Raw genomic sequence first — 19,040 nt, 5'->3', positions numbered from 1 at the left:
TGATCACTGCTGATAAAGCAGAGCTGAGTTTGCTAATGGGTACAATGATCATGAAAGATATATGTGATTTTCCTAGTGATCACTGCTGATAAAGCAGAGCTGAGTTTGTATTGGGCACAATGATTTTGATATTTGTGATTTTCCTAGTGATCACTGCTGATAAAGCAGAGCTGAGTTTGTATTGGGCACAATGATCTTGATATTTGTGATTTTCCTAGTGATCACTGCTGATAAAGTACAGCTGAGTTTGCTCCTGGACACATTGCTTATGATAGAGGCTGCGCTGATTTCCACAGCAACAAACACTTGAATAACAGATTCAGCACTGCTACATCCACACATCTGCTCCTGTGTGATGATTACCGTGCTCTGGATTTCTTCTCCGTGTGCAGCAGTTCCTGGAAAACAGACTGAACACGAGATCGCACTGACCTGTCACCTGACTTCCGGAAGTGGCCACTGGGTGGCGGTGTGACTCACCCCACTACTACGGTAGTACAAGTGCTCCAGCCTGGGGGGGGAGGATTTGGGAAGGGTAGTGGAATGGGACACACCCCTCTGTGATGTCACGATCCAGGCATGCCACATTCCCCTCGTATCGTGATCAGACAGGGAGACACGGACCCGGCTGAAACTGTCAAAAGTTTACCAACTCCAGGAGGATGGTGTGTGAGTAGAAGAGGCGACCGAGACTGCAGACAGGAGATCGGCCCCTTCTCTGCTCTGGATCTTACCCCCGTCTCCAGGGATCGGTGATATGTGATGCACTGGATGTGAAGTTTACTTAACTATCGGGGATCATTGGAATAAGAAAAGATTTCCCCCAAGGATCTTGGGATTTCTGCGGACTTCTCACTGACAACATGATGAAGATCCCTGGTCTGAGCCTGAGACACCTAGGAGCTGCTGTACTCCTCATCACCTTGTTTCCTTTCATGACTTGTAATACCAAAGACGACAGAGTTGGTAAGGACCTGTATGTATATACCTTGTACCCTACAGGCTATGCCACTGGCTGGTGAGCCTGTCCCTTTAATTACCTGTGCCTTCACCTGACCGCCCGCGCCTTGGGAAGTCAAGGAAGGGGCAACAGGTGACTTTGTTCCTTCCTACAGATCAGATAACGGAGAAGTATACAGGAGGAAAGGATTCAGCCTTCCATATGAGACCCATTCTCTACGATGGGTGTGAAATGTAGGCACATGGGGCACGTGCGTCCATGTGTCGCAGTCCTTCCAGAGAAACCGGAGCTTGGAGTATGCTTCTTGGCATTTGAATGGATGCAGTTAGATGGTAGCATACGATGAAATTGATCAAGGTGGTGCACGACGTCCCTTTATCATATCGTTAGTCGTTTGTCCCGTATTCTGAAATTGTTGCGACACATTTTGGTGGAAAATTGTGCACAGAGAATGCACTGAATGACCCCTCTCCCCCAAACTTGTGATAAAAGGGCTATAATAGAAGGTGCCCCATACATTAAACAGCGCACCCCGCAAAAAAAAAAAAAAACGGATGACACCCGTATTCCATCCGTGTTTTTTGTTGTTGCCTAAAACAGACAAGAATAGGACATGTTATATTTCTTGCGGGGCTACGGAACGGACATACGGATGCGGATAGCACACGGTGTGCTGTCCTCATTTTTTGCGGACCCATTGAAATGAATGGGTCGGCATCCTATCCACAAAAAAAAAAAACGGAACAGACACGGAAACAAAATACGTTTGTGTGCATGAGGCCTTATACTGTTGTTAGGACCCCTTTACAGAAGCATCTCTGGTGGCACATTTCCTTTGACATGATGGCCGACTATAGATTTTATAACCGTAGCCATTACCGTTCTGGTAAGCTATATGCCTTATTGTACGTGATCATAGTATTATCATATGAGCAGATACACACGCAGAGCTCAATCCCATCGCTGTGGTTTAGGGGTGAATTCACACCTGACAGATTTGTTTTAGACATCAAGTATTAAACATTGGAAAATTGTTCTAATCCAAGGCAAATTGTGCCATGTATGATCATGACAGAAAAAGTGAATATGTGATGATTGTATGGTTCATGCTACATATATGTAACATGGATTACACATGTGCGAGTCATAATATCCTTATAAAGCAAGTGAACAGGTTACCTCATTATAGTGCGGCACGTGGTGCGGTTTAATAGTGACGCCTGGACACCTGTTTCTCTTATTACCTGCATGTGCACAGGAAGCTTCCCTGTCAGCGACCATCATGGCCAGTATATACCCCTGGTGGGGACGTTATTGTAGGCTGGTGTGACACCGTGCCATACGCCTTATATCGGGGTCCCTATTACAGCCCTGAGGAAGCTTTTCTAAACTGAACTTAGAACTGTGACTATATAGTAGGCCCCCTAAAATGCAGCCATGTTACGTAAATGTGAAATTGGCCTTACATGTTGGGATCCAAAATTTTCAATTTTCATTTTGTACTTGAACAGAAAGCAGGAAATACTATCTGTAAACGCGTCTTCACAAGTTTTTGTCAGAAGTCTCAGTTCATCATCAAATGCCTCAGACTGCTGTATCCCTCTGGTACAATGCGCCATTTGTAAAGACGCCAGTCAGACGTGAGCCCCTACTGTAATGGATATCAGCACCATGTTTAAAGGAGGCTGGAAAGAGTTAAGACTGGAAACCGTCTTAGTCAAGCTAAATTATAGAGCAGCGCATGAAGACACGTTGAGGCGGTATTTAGCTCATCTCTTTTCTAGGGGTGTGAACTGCATGGCTTTAAACATGCGTGTTATGTATCATAAAAAACGGATAATGTGGATTATACGGTATTGTACATAAATGACAAAAAGGTGTGTGTACCATCATAAGTACAGCGCTTACACGTGCGTGCCCTATGAATAGAGCTGCAAATATCTACAAACCTCTCCGTAACATATGTGAGGTACAGTAGTGATCATGGAGAAGGGGATTTTTCTAGACCTTCTGTTACAAATCCCGTTCAGTCTTCCTGAAATGGATGATAACAGTGAGCAATTGTCTGTATTTATCGTAACCTATTCTTTAAGGGCCGTTATATGTAATTCTATCCAGTTCTCTTAAAGCAAAACTGTCGCCATGAAAATGCAGTGCAGTCTGATATATATGGGGTCATTTATGAAACTGGTGTAAAGTAGAACTGGCTTAGTTGCCCATAGCAACCAATCAGATTCCACCTTTCATTTACCAATGGAGCTCTGAAAAATGAAAGGTGGAATCTGATTGGTTGCTATGGGCAACTAAGCCAGTTTAATAAATGACCCCAATAGTATTATGGAAAAAGATTTAGTAAAACCCTACACATGCTCATTCTGGTCTTTGGAGTCCAGGAGGCGGTCCTATCAGTGGTTGACGGTTATCTGTGTATGCACGGTCATAGAGGGAAGGCTGTCAATCACTGATAGGACCTCCTCCTGGACTTCAAAGCCCAGCATGAGCAGGAATTTATAGGCATAAATTACAAGTTTTACTGAAGCTTTTTTTTTAAATAAAACTATATAACAAACTGCTCAGGACCATGACAGGTTCCCTTTAAGTTCCGAAGCCAGACAGGCCAGTGAAGAAGAGGATGATAGATGGAGTCTGGGTGTGAATTCTGCTCGCCTCATAAGATTAGCCAACCTGTGAACAGTTCTCACCATTACATAAGTCCTTCACTTTCTCCCCCTGTTCATTCCCTCTTATTGTCTGACACTGCGGTAAATCTTGAACTTTGCCAGAAGACCCTTGGCCAGGTGCCAGAGGCTAAGGCTGAGTTCACACGAGCGTGACAGATTAGGTCCGGATGCGTTCAGGGTGCGTTCAGTTAAACTCGCACCATTTTGCAAGCAAGTTCAGTCAGTTTTGTCTGCGATTGCGTTTAGATGTTCAGTTTTTTCCGCGCGGGTGCAATGCGTTTTGCTGCGTTTTTCACTGAAGGTTTACAAACAACATCTTTTAGCAACCATCAGTGAAAAACGCATCGCACCCACACTTGCTTGCGGATGCAATGCCTTATTCACGCAGCCCCATTCACTTCTATGGAGCCAGGGCTGCGTGAAAAACGCAGAATATAGAACATGCTGCGATTTTAAAGCATTGCAGAAGTGATGCATGAAAAAAAACGCTCATGTGCACAGACCCATTGAAATGAATGGGTCAGGATTCAGTGCGGGTGCAATACGTTCACCTACTGCATTGCACCTGCGCGGAAATCTCGCCCGTGTGAACGCAGCCTAAAGTAGCCACTCTTGCCATGTTGTAAAACTTCGAAGCATTTCCGTGACTGTGCAGTGGCAGAAACACACCTCTGTTGTGAGTGCTGAAGTCACGTTCCTGACCTGCAAGTTCCTACCTGCTTCCTACCTCATATTGTCAGGGAGTTGACTCCAGCTGCTTATGTTCTGGCTCTGAGACAAAGCAGTTTTGAAGACACTTAACACAGAAACTGTGCTAAACGCTTGACTGTGTTCTGGGATTTTGGTATATTTATGTGTCTGTGCCAAGGAAGAACTGCTTAATGGCATGTGCCCACTTCTATATCTGAGACTGATTCTGAACCTTTCCATAAAATAATACCTGGTTAATTAACGTCTAAACGGTCCTGTTCTTCTACCTCTGTCTAACATGTCTCTTTAGGCGTTCACACATAGATGTGGTGTGACAGGGAACTGTTCTCCAGAAAATTATTCCTAGAAATGTATCTATGAAACATTTTTTTCCCTATATATTGCTATACAGGATTCGAGTTCAATGTTCTCGGTAGGTCAATATGTTGCGCTTTGATCCAGGATCTAGCAGAACTCTATGTCACGTGGTCAGTATTTGAGGTGAATTCCACACCATAATCCTCCTCAAATCTGCTAACATTCCACATCCAATGCATAGGATTTCTGTAACCTGTTCACATGCAGCTTAAATTTGTCCATGTCCTTGAAAAAAACCCTAAATGAATATGTGCCTAGTTTCTGAGTTTTCCTGAATTTATGTTGTCTAGTTTTTACAGATTCTGTATAGAGAAGATGGCCCTACACGGGTTACTCCATTGGATGGTGATAATCCTCATGTAGATCCGTTATCCCGGCCCATTAGAATCCATTTTTATAAATGCAGATATGGCATTGGGGTTCATGTACAGTAAATCTAGACATGGTGGAATCTGTTGGCCAAGTTCTCGAATGCATGTTCTCCACTGTGGTAATTGTGGAGAACATGCAGAAACAAGCAGGATTATTTGGATGGAATTTTATCACTAGTTTTTAACCATTAAGTTCAAATCTACACAGTTTTTTCCATTTTTCAGTTCCATTCAATTCTTTTATAGCTTTTTACAGGAAGTACTGTCCAATGTTTTTAGGAGATTATCCCATGGTTAGCTTATTCATCAAATGTACAGATTGACGTGACTTAGTAGGGAATTGGTTAGAAGGTCCTCCACATGGTCGTAATATGGTTCCCGTTTGTATGTAGTTGCAGTACAGCATCCATACAACTCAGCTCATATTATACCTTGTATGCCCTTGATTACATAAAAAAGCCTAGAGAGGTGCCATGTTCCATCAGAGGCATTCTTCCCTAGAAGCAATGCTTTTACAGTCAATGCTGAGCCATATGATGGCACACCTACTGCATATGGCTGTACGGTACGAGAATGGGAATATATATACAGTACATGTAGTCATCTAACGGATGATCTAATGTCCTGTGATGTCACTATGTACAGTGCACATGATGGTTACTAGATAATACTACATTTCTCTAATGTTTCCTAGATCTGGCTTCATTTGAGGTGTCACCTAAAGTAAAAAATGCATTGAATTTTGAAGTTGTCTAATTTGGGCTTTATTAAAGGGAACCTGTCACCTGGATTTTGGGTATAGAGCTGAGGACTTGGGCTGCTAGATCGCCACTAGCACATCCGCAATATCCAGTCCCTATAGCTCTCTGTTTTATTGTGTCAAAAAAAGATTTTATAGATATGTAAATTAACCTTAGATGAGTCCTGTCCCCTCCATGCTTGAGAGATGAGTCCAGTGTTTTCTGACTCTGAGCCCAGCCACACCCACTGTGAAGGAGCCCAACACCGCCCCACATCCTCCGAATGTCCTCCTTGCTCCCCGACGTCACAAAGCTAGAGCGCCGTAATCTCGCGATGCGCGAGCTAGCGCATGCACAGTTCGTTCCCTGAGGCTGATGCCAGCACAGGGAAAGAACACTATTCCGACACTGCGCATGTGCCAGTTGGCGCATGGGCTCCGAAAACGTTAGTAGCCTCATTTACATATCTATACAATCATTTTTGTTTTATTGCGGATGTGCTAGTGGTGATCTAGCAGCCCATGTCCTCAGCTCTATACTTAAAAGCCAGGTGACAGGTTGTCTAAGTTTTCTTACATGGCAAGACCACTTACTGTTATCTCACGTATATATTCTTATTATTATAGCCAAATTTACCACCCTAACTCCTCCCACAGTTTTTACACTACATAGACGTGCGGATTGTTTCCGATTGGTGTGCTATTACTTTGTGGAACGTTTCGCCGAATGGTTCACAAAATATTGGTGTTTTTGTGGTGAAATTGGTCCCATAGGAATGAATGGCGGAATGTTCAAAACTAGAGTGGGAGCTGACAAAAGCTAGAGTGGGAGCTGAAAAATCAGGATTTCTAAACTGCCACCACTCCTTCACTTTAAAGCCCACCTACACAAATCGGCTGCTAATGTTTTTATAAATGTATGTTTTAATGTAACTGTGAAGCACTTTGGGCAACAACATTGCAATTAAATGTGCTATATAAATAAAAGTTGAAATGCATTTCCCACTCTATCCAGCTTGCCATGTGCACTTTTTAAATTTGATCAGTCAATTGGTTAGTGTAATGTTTACTATCTTTACTAACTCCAAACACTCCACACAGTTACTCTGCCCACTCCATAAAGTTACTCTGCCCAGTCCAACCTTTCCACAGTTACTCCAGCCACTACAACCACACAACAGTTACTCAAGCCACTCCACCCAGTTACTCTGCCCACTCCAGTTGTAGACTACTGGTGGAGGCAAGAACACTTCACACAATTTTCCCAGAAATTGTAGCTTTTCTAGTTATTTATTGTTCTTTCTATTGTTCTTCTCTGTTATTGGAATTGGTGGATCCGTTACATGATGGATACAAAATATGCTGATAGACCCAAATGGTGCCTATGAAGTTTTCATCATGGGGCTAATGTTTCTCTAGACAAGTAAGCCTCCAACGCAGATGTAAATGAAGCGTTATATGGTTTTAATATTGTCTTTATATATACTGTCTATTATCCACCAATAGTATACGCTTCTTTGCATCATGCATATTTTAATTTAGCCCATATCCTTTACAAATTGTGAATTATAAGCATCATGTAACCTTGTGTATGCTGCTTGGGTGTTCAGAATGGTCACCAGTGCCTGTTATGGCTAGCTATGTGCTTCCTACACCCTGCAATGAAATATATGTTTATGTTTGTGTTAGAAATTTGTTAAAATTTTCATTCATGTAGATTAGACTTGTGGTTTGGTCAGAATTGCTCATTCATTTATTATAGAATTTACCGAGAAGGAGACCACAGGTATTTCCTCCTTACTTGACCGCACCATCATGGGATGAAATTAGCTTGAAGTATTTATTGTTTTTTTTGTCTTTTGTTGTTGTTGTTGGAGGCAGAGGGTATGGAGCTGTATTTTTTGCTAATTTTGCAATGAGAGGGCATGTTTGGACTGGTGATTTTCTGAAGTGATCTGGAAACTATGCTTCCTTTTTCAGCGGAATTACATAGAAACAAGCTGCTTCTTGCACCTTCAGCTCAGTTTAGTCATCTTTGATGTATTAGGCTCATCAGCACATATACATCAAAGTATCACAGGAGCAAAGCTAAATCTGTGCAACCCCAGCAGTAAGTGCTACAGGAATGCAAAACCATGCAGCGGAATATCTAAGAAGGTCCAGAGGTAGCTTTAACCCATATGTCTTGGGGCCTGAGGGTGCCAGAGCAGAACCAAATAACACAGTTAACACTGGGCAAATGGCGGTGAGGATTTAGGACCAAGAGCTTTAAAGTTTTACCTGACACATGCGTCATATGTGTGAGCCTTGTAGTATTTACTTCAGTTCTAATGTTCCAAATTCATAGATTTTCCTCCAATATATTACTAAGGGAATATTTTTGGTCAATACACTGCACACAAATCTATAGGACTATTAACACCATAGTTTTTTGGCAGGAATCAAGGGTGTGTGATGACAAACTCGGAGCAGGTCCTATCTTTGGTCATGTGTCACGGAACAGGGACCTGGAGACAATGGCCTCCAGTTACCGCAGAGGTTGTGTCCTACACAGGCATATGGACCTGATTTTTTTTTTTACACCAAATCCCGTCTTCCATGTTATTTGTACAGTATGTTTCTGGTGGCTTTTTGTGTAATCTTTCTACAGAGAGTGTGTAAAGGTGAATCCCATTCCTGAGCCGATCAGCAGAGTGCTGGAGAGAGTGTTAAATAGCTGTATGTGCCCCGCAGCATAGCACATTCCTTCCTGCAGCATACCATGTCAAGTGAGCTGATGACCCTTCTCCAAAGTTACTATATAAAGGTACAAAGAAAACACCTCCACATGCTGGTGTCTTTTCCGACTAAGGCTACTTTCACACTGGCGTTTTGGCTTTCCATTTTTGAGATCCGTTCAGCGCTCTCACAAGCGGTCCAAAACAGATCACAGTTTTGCCCTAATGCATTCTGAATGGGAAATGATCCGCTCAGAATGCATCAGTTTGCCTGGGGACGGATCCGTTTTCTCCGACACGATCTGGCACAATAGAAAACGGATCCGTCCTCCATTGACTTTCAATGGTGTTCAAGACGGATCCGCATTTGGCTATGTTGAAGATAATAAAATAAAACGGATGAAGACGGTTGTATTATCTGAACATCCACCTGTGCAGATCCATGAAGGATCCGCACCAAACGCGAGTGTGAAAGTAGCCTAACTGAATTTTTCACTTTAAAAATGTCCAAAATGCCAATTAGCTTTAAGACTGGGCGCGGATCACTCTTTGAAGCCAACACTCTGCTTCGGGACTGGATCTTTGCCCCATATGAGGTAAACATATCTATGCCTTTGAAGGACCACATTGTAGTAAAAGAGGGAACCCTTTTGAGGGTAGGAAAATGGCAAGACAGGCCTAAAACTGTCCCCAAAATCCACATTTAACTGATGCAATAGACAACTGATGAATTTCTAGTCTGTACATGGTCTGCACATAAGTCCGTACTCGTAGACGTAATATACTCACTTGATCCTGCTCTTTTATTACACCTATATTCAACCCTTTGAGTTCCCCCCTTCAATCATTTCATGGCTGCTTACCTCTCTTTATGTCTTGCATTTATTTATGTGGATGAGGGGAAGCTAATTATATATGTCATGTTTCTTTGATTGATGGCTTTTATTGCACTGGTAAAACTGAGCCTATAAATGCACTTTCCCAGAGAAGCCATGTAGAAAGGAAAGGTGCGACACGCATAGGAGGACAGTCTCATATTCCAGAAGGATTAGCCTACAGAGCAGTGCTGACTAGTAATGTCAGGCGTACCAGTATAATCCCCCCCCCCCTTTCCCATAGTCTTAGGTGCCTGAATAGGCATGTACGCGGTATAGACCAATTATACTTCCTAAAATGCCCAAAAAGCCCCTATTGTTTTGGAGACTGTATTTTAAAGGGGTTCTTGGGAAGGATTTAAAATAGCTGCAGGCAACCTGTCCTAAAATGTGAGCAGTGCTGGACTAGGATTATTTGGGCCCCCTAGAGGAAATTATTCTCAGGGTCCCACCCCCATATCATCAATAAAATCTAGTAGTTTTTCATTCAAAGAAATAGACCCTAGTGGCAAGTGACTTAGTCCAAAGGCAGCTCCAAATGTTTTTTATTTCTCCTGGACCTGGTATCACAGTTGGGGCCCACCAGAGAATCCTCTTCCACTTGGAGATCTCCATAGGGGGTGAGGGGGGCATTGCCTCACTTCACACTGTGCTCTGGCACTTGCATATGCTACACATTGGTGCGTGTTCCTGTTAGGCTGCTCAGCCTGACCGCATACCGCACATGGGATAGCTCCATTACTATTGTAAGCATAATGTATAGCAAGACCCCATCCCCTTATTCCTCTGGGAAGCTCTGCAAATGGAGACAACCAGTCCTGCTCACTTTCTAGGACAGTTTGCTTGGAGACATTTTAAGAGAATCCCTTTAAGTATTGAAAATAAGACAAATATTGGTGAGGTTTCCACTTTTTTTTCAGGTAAAAATGTTTTCTTTGCAATTGGTATTAATTTTTTCTTCCACATTTTTTCTGGCAACCACCGAGAGAAGAATAAATGAGATATGGGTGACAATAACCTGCACTGGTCAGCTCGAGGGTGGTGAAAAATGCTGGATTGTTAACCCCAGCTGTGCCATCCATACATAGCTATGCTGGTTGCATTACATAACATGACAATACATCACAATATATTACATGACGAACCATTTGCAGATACCCCCTGCTCTGCGGTACTTCAGTAGCATGTGTATCATATTGCTTCCAAGGGAGAGCATCTCTGTTAGGTGGTGCTGTAAAGAAGCGCTCTATAGTGGCACACCTAATGCCTACAACGCCATAGGAGGGATTGACTGAGACTCCATGTGCCTCCACAAAGGCTGCGTGCACACGGCGCTGTCACATAATCTGCATCAACACTTTGGCAAAGGACCTTAATAAAGCAGATGTTTCTGGTTATTGTCTATCCGACATTATTTCACAATGTTTTGGAGCTCCCAAAAATATTATCTCCATCTTCCATCTAGTGCCTGCTGCCAACAAGATTGAAAGGGAGACCAATTAACTATTAATTAGCGCTGCCCCTGTGTTGTTTTTTTTTTTTTGTATCCAAGCTGCTCTAATTATGAAGCCAATAAATTATTCATAAGAGCGACCAGTGTGATACAGTATATTAACAGCACCAGCCAAGTGCTCAAAGAGCAAGTTCTGTTCTTCAGAATGATTGCTCAAGGTTGTCCATAGGAAGTGAAAGAATAACTTTGTTATCTCTCACTTCACTTTGTTGTTCAGGTTGTTTGGAGGTAGAAATGTTCTTTGCGGTTCTCTGACTTTGTTTTCATAGGAAAGTGCTCATTTCAATGGCCCTGTATACACAACAGCAGCCGCCAGCCTACACGCAGATACAGCGACCCTTTCCGTCCAATACCGTTTCGACATGCAGAAATGAACAGAGCTGTCAGGGCTGCGGCACTGTTTGCTGAATACAATGCAGACAAATATGTTATCTTAATATAACCCATGGCCTGTTCCACATGGCCACCCACAAAGCTAAATTATTAATCTTGTCCTTTTCTGTTTGCATATAAAGTAGCGCAGTGGAGCTTCTTCCATCAGGTTGTTTTATGCAGAGGTATTCACCACATTATAAATCCAATGACAAGGCGGTTTATTTATTCTGCTCTTAAACAGCACCAGTTTGTCTCTGATGCTGTAGAAACACCTTCTAGCTACTGCATACATTTCTAGAAAATATAGTCTGGTGCACACATCGAAACTAGGCAACGGCAAAGAACAAAAATTTACGGTATACCAAATAATGTCCTATAAATATAACACAAAACAGGCCTCAAAAGCGTATTTCCTGTTATTTGGAACATTTCGGCTAGAATTGAATGTTGAAATCGCTAAGCTACCTTTATTTAAACTTCTTAAATTAAAGGAGTTCTCATCAGGATAGGTCATCAATATCAGATTGGCAGAGGCCCGACACCCAGCACCCCCACCGATCAGCTGTATGAGGAGAAGGCGCGCGCAGTGTGCATGTGCCGACTCCCATCTCTCTTCCTGCTTCGACATAGACATAGCAGCAGCAGGAAGAGAGAAGGGAGACGGCACACGTGCACTGCGCGCGCCGTCTCCTCATACAGCTGATCGGCGGGGGTGCCGGGTGTCGGGCCCCCGCCGATCTGATATTGATGACCTATCTTGAGGATAGGTCATCAATATAGGAGAGCCCGGAGAACCCCTTTTAAAAGCTTGCATGTGGGCTGTCATGTGGACATTTATATGTCTAAAGAGGTAGGTGTGCCTTTGCAATGTGTATTATTCCCAGTAGACCCAGAAGTTGCAGGGAATTGACTACTAACATAGAACACAAAGACTGGCAGAAATAGAGGAAAAGTCAGAATATAATTGTATGCAAGTTGGTTAATTAGGGAAAATAGCCCGTACCTGGTTTAATAAATCACTATGGTTGCAGATTATTGTCACTAGAAGCAGGGGCAGACTGGCTATAGACGCACCAGGGAAATTACATGGTGGGCCAATGTCCAGAAGGCTGTCCAAGCCCTCCTCATGTCTCCCGAATGGGTACATAATGATCCAATACTCTCAGCATTAATTTTGGAGAATCGGAGTTCTTATGCACCTGGGCAGTGGCACTGTGTTATTTGGCTTTGCTGAGCTAGTATTTTGTGCTGTACTGTGGTATTTAGTTCTGCTAGGGTGGTACTTTGTGCTGCACTATGGTATTGTAGGGCCCGCCTACTTGTTTTGGCCCGCCTTCTGTCAGTTTAGACCTGCTTACAACATGGGGCCACTTTTAGATTGTTCTCCAGACCCGATTTTAGTTCCTAGTCAATCCCTGCAAGTTACAGCCCTAATTCCAGGGGCTCCACTCTCCATTCCAAGGACAAGAATGTTTATCAGCACATGTAAAGATATATTATGCTTAAAGAGGTTGTCTGGTTTGTACAATACATTTTCTACTCTTCTTCTACAATTCTTAAAGGGTGTTTCTAGTAAAAAAAAAGATTTTTTAACACGTTCTTGTAACATGGCCTCTGGAACAGAAGATCCTACTAACCTGTTCCACGCCACTTTGGTCCTGCGTGCTGCCTCTGCTCTCTCCATCTTCCGGTCCCGGCACTATTTACATCCTGCTGACCATGGACATGGTCACATGAACTGCTCCAGTCAATGACTGGCTTCAGTGGTGACATACTGCTTGTGGTCACTTCATGGCTGAAGCCAGTCATTGGCCGGAGCTATGCATGTGACCATGCCCATAGCCGGCCGAATGTACCAGAAGGTGGAGTGAGTGGAGGCAACGTGGATCACCATAGCAGCATGGAGCAGGTAAGTTTAAATCTTCAGTTTCAAGGGCCATGCTGCATGAACTTGTTAAAAAATCATTTTTATCGGAACTCCTCCCTCCATTTTCAGGGGGACTGTGGAGTCGTCCCCAAACCCCAGCCCCCCCCCCCTCCTCACCACCACCATCATCAGAGAAGGATCAGGCGATTGGACTTTCAGCAGCCAATCCTGTATTCCTGGGAGATAGGCCACCATCAGAGGTGTCTAGCAGCAGCTTTCTCCACTCTCCCTATTGAGAACGCATGCATGCTTGGCAGAACTGAATGTGTATGTGTATAGGGAAGTCGTCTTAAGCGTTCGTCCGACATCTATCTGTCATTAAGGGAGCAGAGAGCAACTTCAAAGGGTCCTGACATATCTGTGTAGTAAATGTACAGCTTGTGTAATACTTTTTTTCTCCTGTGGTGGCACTGCAGGAAAATTGAACACTTATTGCCAGGTCCCTCCATAGATCACAGATGATTGCTGGAAAGAGACTTTGTAACATAAAGTGATTATGAGATAAATGAGTGAGAATTATGGATTTTTAAGCTTTTTCTTTTAGTATTCTGTGTTTCTTCAGCCATATAATTACCCACCTACAAACATTGGTGACAGTATGAGGCCTGAAATACACTCATGCAAATGAGGCCTTTGATAGTATCCACTCTCCCGACCTTCTTTTTACATTAGAAGACGCTTCGTTTTTTTTTTTTTTTTCTTCCTTCACAAAATGGCATGAATATAACTTGTAAAATACAAGTTTCAGCAGCCCCTGTATTTAACCATCACAATTAATAATTTTCAGCGTGCCAGACTTTCGTCTATTCTCATTGTTCTCTGTTAGAACAAAAGCGTGTTACCATGGTTACTCCCCATCATAGGATTAGATGCAGGTTTTGAACTCCTGATGAAGAGCAAAGATGTCTTAATGTTCTTAATTATGATTAGTATAATGCTTCCAGCTATTGTTTCATTGTCTTGATTAACCAGTCAGTTGCCAGCTGGAGACGTTCATATATTTACAGTATTTACGGATAGTACTAGTAGGTCCTTCAAAATTTTAATGTCAAAAACTATAACACCTTTATGGACCAGTAGACTTAAGCAGATTGTGCAGCTCAAATTGTTCAAAGGCCCAAGTAAAGTATATTGATTGCTCTTTTAAATCCCAGTTCATCATAAACATTAGATTAATGTTTGCTGAACCTGCTATTTTAGCGGATCGGCCGACCACCTAATGTGTATTAGGACCTCCCAACTCTTCCAAAATGGCAGATGTTGGCGGAGATAAGAATTGGATTCAGAATACATAAACGCCAAGCTAAGTGTGCATGTGCATGGAGCAGTCAGGAGACACAGCAGTGGGGGGAATGGATGTTCAGAGGAAAGCTATCTAAAATGTATGGCCAGCTTAATTCCACTAAGAACCCATTTCATAGTTACATAGTTGATACATAAGTCTATCAAGTTCAACCAAGGGAAAGGTGGGGACGCGAATCCCAGAAGGATTCATGTTTTTGTTCCACCTGACTCTGTCATTCCTAATGAAAGTGGCTATTAAAGCAGTGTGAACTATTCTGGCATGATTCAGCTTTCTTCTTTATGGCCATAAGAAAAAAAATATATATACATTTTTATATTTTAAGGCATTTTTTTTTTTGTAAATTGTGTCATATTGTGAACATTACCTACCCCATTTTCTCCATTGGAGCATGGCACAATTTTATTTATAATAGGAAACCTGTGTGAGAAAATCTTTCTGCCTCCATATGAAAATTTTTAAAAACAAAATGATGGACCTATAAATTGGTGGCCATATGGGCTTATTGGCATCATGTTCCAGGCCCAGATTGCACATATCCCTAATACAGCAATGTACAGCTTTTGAGCCGATAGGCCAGACTGACACATAGGAAGTTTAGTGCATTATATATATATATATATATATAGAGAGAGAGAGATCCTAAAGCAAAAGTATGAATCAGAGTTATTACAGGTTTGGTGAAGCCTCTCGAATACATATGACCTAATATTGATATGAGGCCTAAACCAGATACCAGATAGCAATCTTAGTGAATAAGGATTCATCATCTCTTTCTAGAGCAGAGGCATCTATATATTAAATGAGTCCTTGATATATACTTTTGGTTAGGGTATGTATTATAAATTGTATTACAAAGGGGAAGGTGTGGCATTTTAATCCCTTGATTGCTAACTCAGTGAAGGCGTAATCCTTATGCCAGAAAACAACCATTGCGTGATCACAGGCCTTCTCCTTTTTAACTATATGTATCTATATATCATATATGCAGCATATACATTTTCTTAAAAGCGACCATCCAGTTCAAGAAAAAAATTCACAACTTGCCGATGGTCCCTGACTTGACTAAGGACCTAAACCTAGTGGTTTAAAAGAGTAGTCAGACAGAGGTCAAAACCAGACAGGCAAGACAAGGAACGAATTAGAATCCAAAAGCTAAGTAAAAATCAGGACATTTTCCAAACCAGAGAGATACGTCAGAACCAATACAATATACAAACATAGAGTCAAATAGGGTCAATCCCAGGAGATAACACCAGAGCAATAGTCGACAGTCAGGAGCAAGGTCAGAGACAATCTGAAAGTCGGAGTACCAGGAATCCAAACAATAGTTCAATACACGCAAGTTAGGCTAAGACTACCAATCATAGACACCTATTGCCAGCAGCCCACTGACATGAGGCATATGACGCCAGCACGGAGTATGATTGGCATGGTGCCCCTGCTCCCTGACCAGTCTGACTTTCAGGAAGACTGGTTGACACAGCAATGGAACGACCCCGGCTGTGCCTCAACAGAGAGGCCGAGCTTGTATATGACAGTAATGCTTTATCCAAGTGATATGCCACCCCATTATGAGAAGTGTGTCTTTATTAATGTAAGTAGCATTTCCACTAATAAAACAGATATGTGGAGCCCTTTACAAACAGTACCTCTGTTAAAAACCTGATGGCAGTGGTTATTGTACATGTAGAAAATGGATAATCCATAATTTGGCTGTGTACTTAAGGCTTTTAAGAAGTCCCATTCAAGTGAACAAGGCGAAGCTGCAATGCATTGCAGCGCTGATCCTAAATAGATGAACTGAAGGTGAATGGATCTATTGAGTCCTTCAAACCACTGATCTGATCTCAATGGCCTATTCTGAGGATAGGTCATCAATATCCTGATCCTAGAAAACCCTTCAAAAATTATTGTACTGAGATACATTACTGTTTTCTCAGCATCTCCACTTTGCATAGGCAGTGGATACATGTAAGGATCACTCTTTTCTTCTCATCTCATCCTATTTCTGTTTCAGCCCTGAAAATAAGGTTCTTCTGTACACAATTTCACACCGTCTCAAGAGTGCCACAACTATCAGGCTGCAAGCAGCTACGGAAGGTCTTCTACTGAACAAATACACCTGGAGTCACATTGCAAACACTACACTAAATCGTCATCTGGTGTTGTTAGAAGGGTTTAGTGTGACTGTATTACATTTCCTAGACTCTTTCTGTCATTTCACTTACACACACATCTGTAGATCACGTTAGTAATAGACGGTATAATACCAGATTCATTTTTTACTGTATATTTAACTATTCATTTCTGGTGAAATAACCAAATGATGATCAGACTTAGTGGAGCCACAAAAGGTCCAAGAATGTTGCATTGCAGCCATGAGATCCTCTAAAGAAAAGAATATTATGCTCTGTGAAATAAGCTGTACAATGACAGTAATGTGAAATATATATTTTTCCCGTTCTTTTAGATTATAATTTGCAGACAAAAAATAAGTATTCAAATGCTGATTCTCAGGTGTTCAAATACTTATGTTCAGCAGTGTAAGACAAATAAATTATTTTAAAATCATACAATGTGATTTCCAGATTTTTTTTTATTTTTATTCTGTCTCTCAGAGTGGAATGCACCTACAATGTTAATTTTAGACCCCTCCATGATTTCTAAGTGCGAGAACTTGCAAAATTGCAGGGCGTTCAAATACTTCTGTTCCTCACTGTACACACAACTAATACAGCTCCGCTACATGCACACTCTCAGGCTCATGATCACTCACTCCTTATGACTGGTCCATAAAATCCTGTCACCGATCAGCCAATGAATGAGCAAATGATGAAAGATGGACAATTACCGGCAGTATATCCCATTTTGTAATCAGGCATGTGCTGCCGATGATCAGCAGAATTGAATAAGGAAGGAATGATGGTTGTAGCAATTGTTCCTTCCGCATTCCGTTTGCCAGGGCAAAACAGCGCATAGACAATTCAGACTAATGGGATGGCTGAATCCAGCCATAGACAGAAAATACATTTCCTCCACTGTCACTGGATTTACTCTTTTGTGGAATATATTTTTTCCTTTTGTAACTGGTTTGAACTGATTCATCTCAATACTGATATTAAAAAACATAATCAAAAAGCAACTAATCATGATGGATCTTAACAAAGTGATCCAGTTTGGTATCCTTTGGACTCCCGTAACACAAGCTTATGTTCTCCCAGAACAAGTGCTGATTGACAATTTTACAAGTCAGTCGATGCCTGTTTAAAGGACCTTTTTTTTATTTAGGTCAGTCAAACTGTATGGGGGATGAATGATCGTTAGTACGATCATTATTTCCTGAAAATGTGCTTTATCTGAGCAGCAAATCGGCTTTTTGATTGGTCATTTGCTCATTTGTCAGTTTATCGATGTCATGATTAAAGAATCTGTCAACCGATTTATCAGGATGATATGATGATTTGCTTGACAGATTCTTTTCATGGTCAAAAATTCAAAAATCTTGGGAAGATTGTCCATTAGCATTTTTTACAATGTGCACTGACGCATATTAACGTGCACACATACGACGTGGATCTTTTTATTGCTCTACTCTCCATTCACATTCTTACTTTACATTTACTTCAGCGGATATAGAATTTTGAGCCATGCTTAGCCCAATAAAATATGATGAAACCATCTGACTGATGGAGCAGAACTTACGTTGGTTTATTGCGGTATTAGTATGCCCTTTTAAGTGGGACCAGTGTTTTAATTAGTTTAATTATAAAGTAACACAGCCATTGCCGCTCTGATGTTGACTTAGTAAACATGAACCTTTACATGTGTGTTTGCTCAGTATCTACAGGTGATGTTTGCTGATCTTGTAAAACAGAATGTCTTCTTCACAAATTAATGTAATTTGCGGAATGCAAACAGTAGACGTGAAGGGTTAACCTTTTAACTCTAGAGTCTCATTTATTGCGCGTTCATATAAAATTCAATTGGGTAGTATATTTTGATTATATTATAGGCATAAAACTGGTCAAATACATCAGTGTCGGCAGAACGTACCTGGAACCAGATGGACATCTGTAGGCCTCCCGACTGTCCCCAATAGCAAATGTGGGTGAGAGAAGATCAAGCTGTTAGTTTTTTAACATGCCTGATCATTATGTTTTCAGGGGAGATAAGCCACATCCAGAGGTGTTTGGTGTGATAGCTGTTGAACGAAGCGTTTGGCCAGCTTTATACTATACTCCAATAATCTGATCACAGCTCACTGCTGGCACCGTGGTGATCTGCTTTAATCTATAGGCAACCTAAGCAGCAAGTGTTCGTTCTACCTGCAGAGCCTCCACAGGGTAATTAAAGCATTACACAACTAGAAGTGTACAGACTGACCATGGAATTCACTGGCTGGTCAGGTCCTCCAAAGCAAGACAGACACTTTGTAGCCTCTCTACACTTCAGTAGGCAATATAAATGAGTGCCCTAACGGTGATCCCTAACCAGTAACTTATGGTAT

At 41.8% G+C, this 19,040-nt stretch overlaps 1 protein-coding gene across 1 annotated transcript in view; it reads left to right on the top strand.

The window, feature by feature from the left end:
* Positions 1-586: 586 nt before the first annotated feature.
* EGFR (epidermal growth factor receptor) overlaps positions 587-19,040 on the top strand; it is a 208,302-nt gene continuing 189,848 nt past the window's right edge. The window contains exon 1 of the mRNA XM_044295282.1: positions 587-966. Within this exon, the coding sequence (XP_044151217.1) occupies positions 864-966 (103 nt within the window). The 5' untranslated portion in view covers positions 587-863. The remainder of the gene's footprint in view (positions 967-19,040) is intronic.

The sequence above is a fragment of the Bufo gargarizans genome, chromosome 5 (assembly GCF_014858855.1).
Source record: "Bufo gargarizans isolate SCDJY-AF-19 chromosome 5, ASM1485885v1, whole genome shotgun sequence".
NCBI lineage: Eukaryota > Metazoa > Chordata > Amphibia > Anura > Bufonidae > Bufo > Bufo gargarizans.
This window is presented reverse-complemented; position numbering and strand designations above follow the sequence as displayed.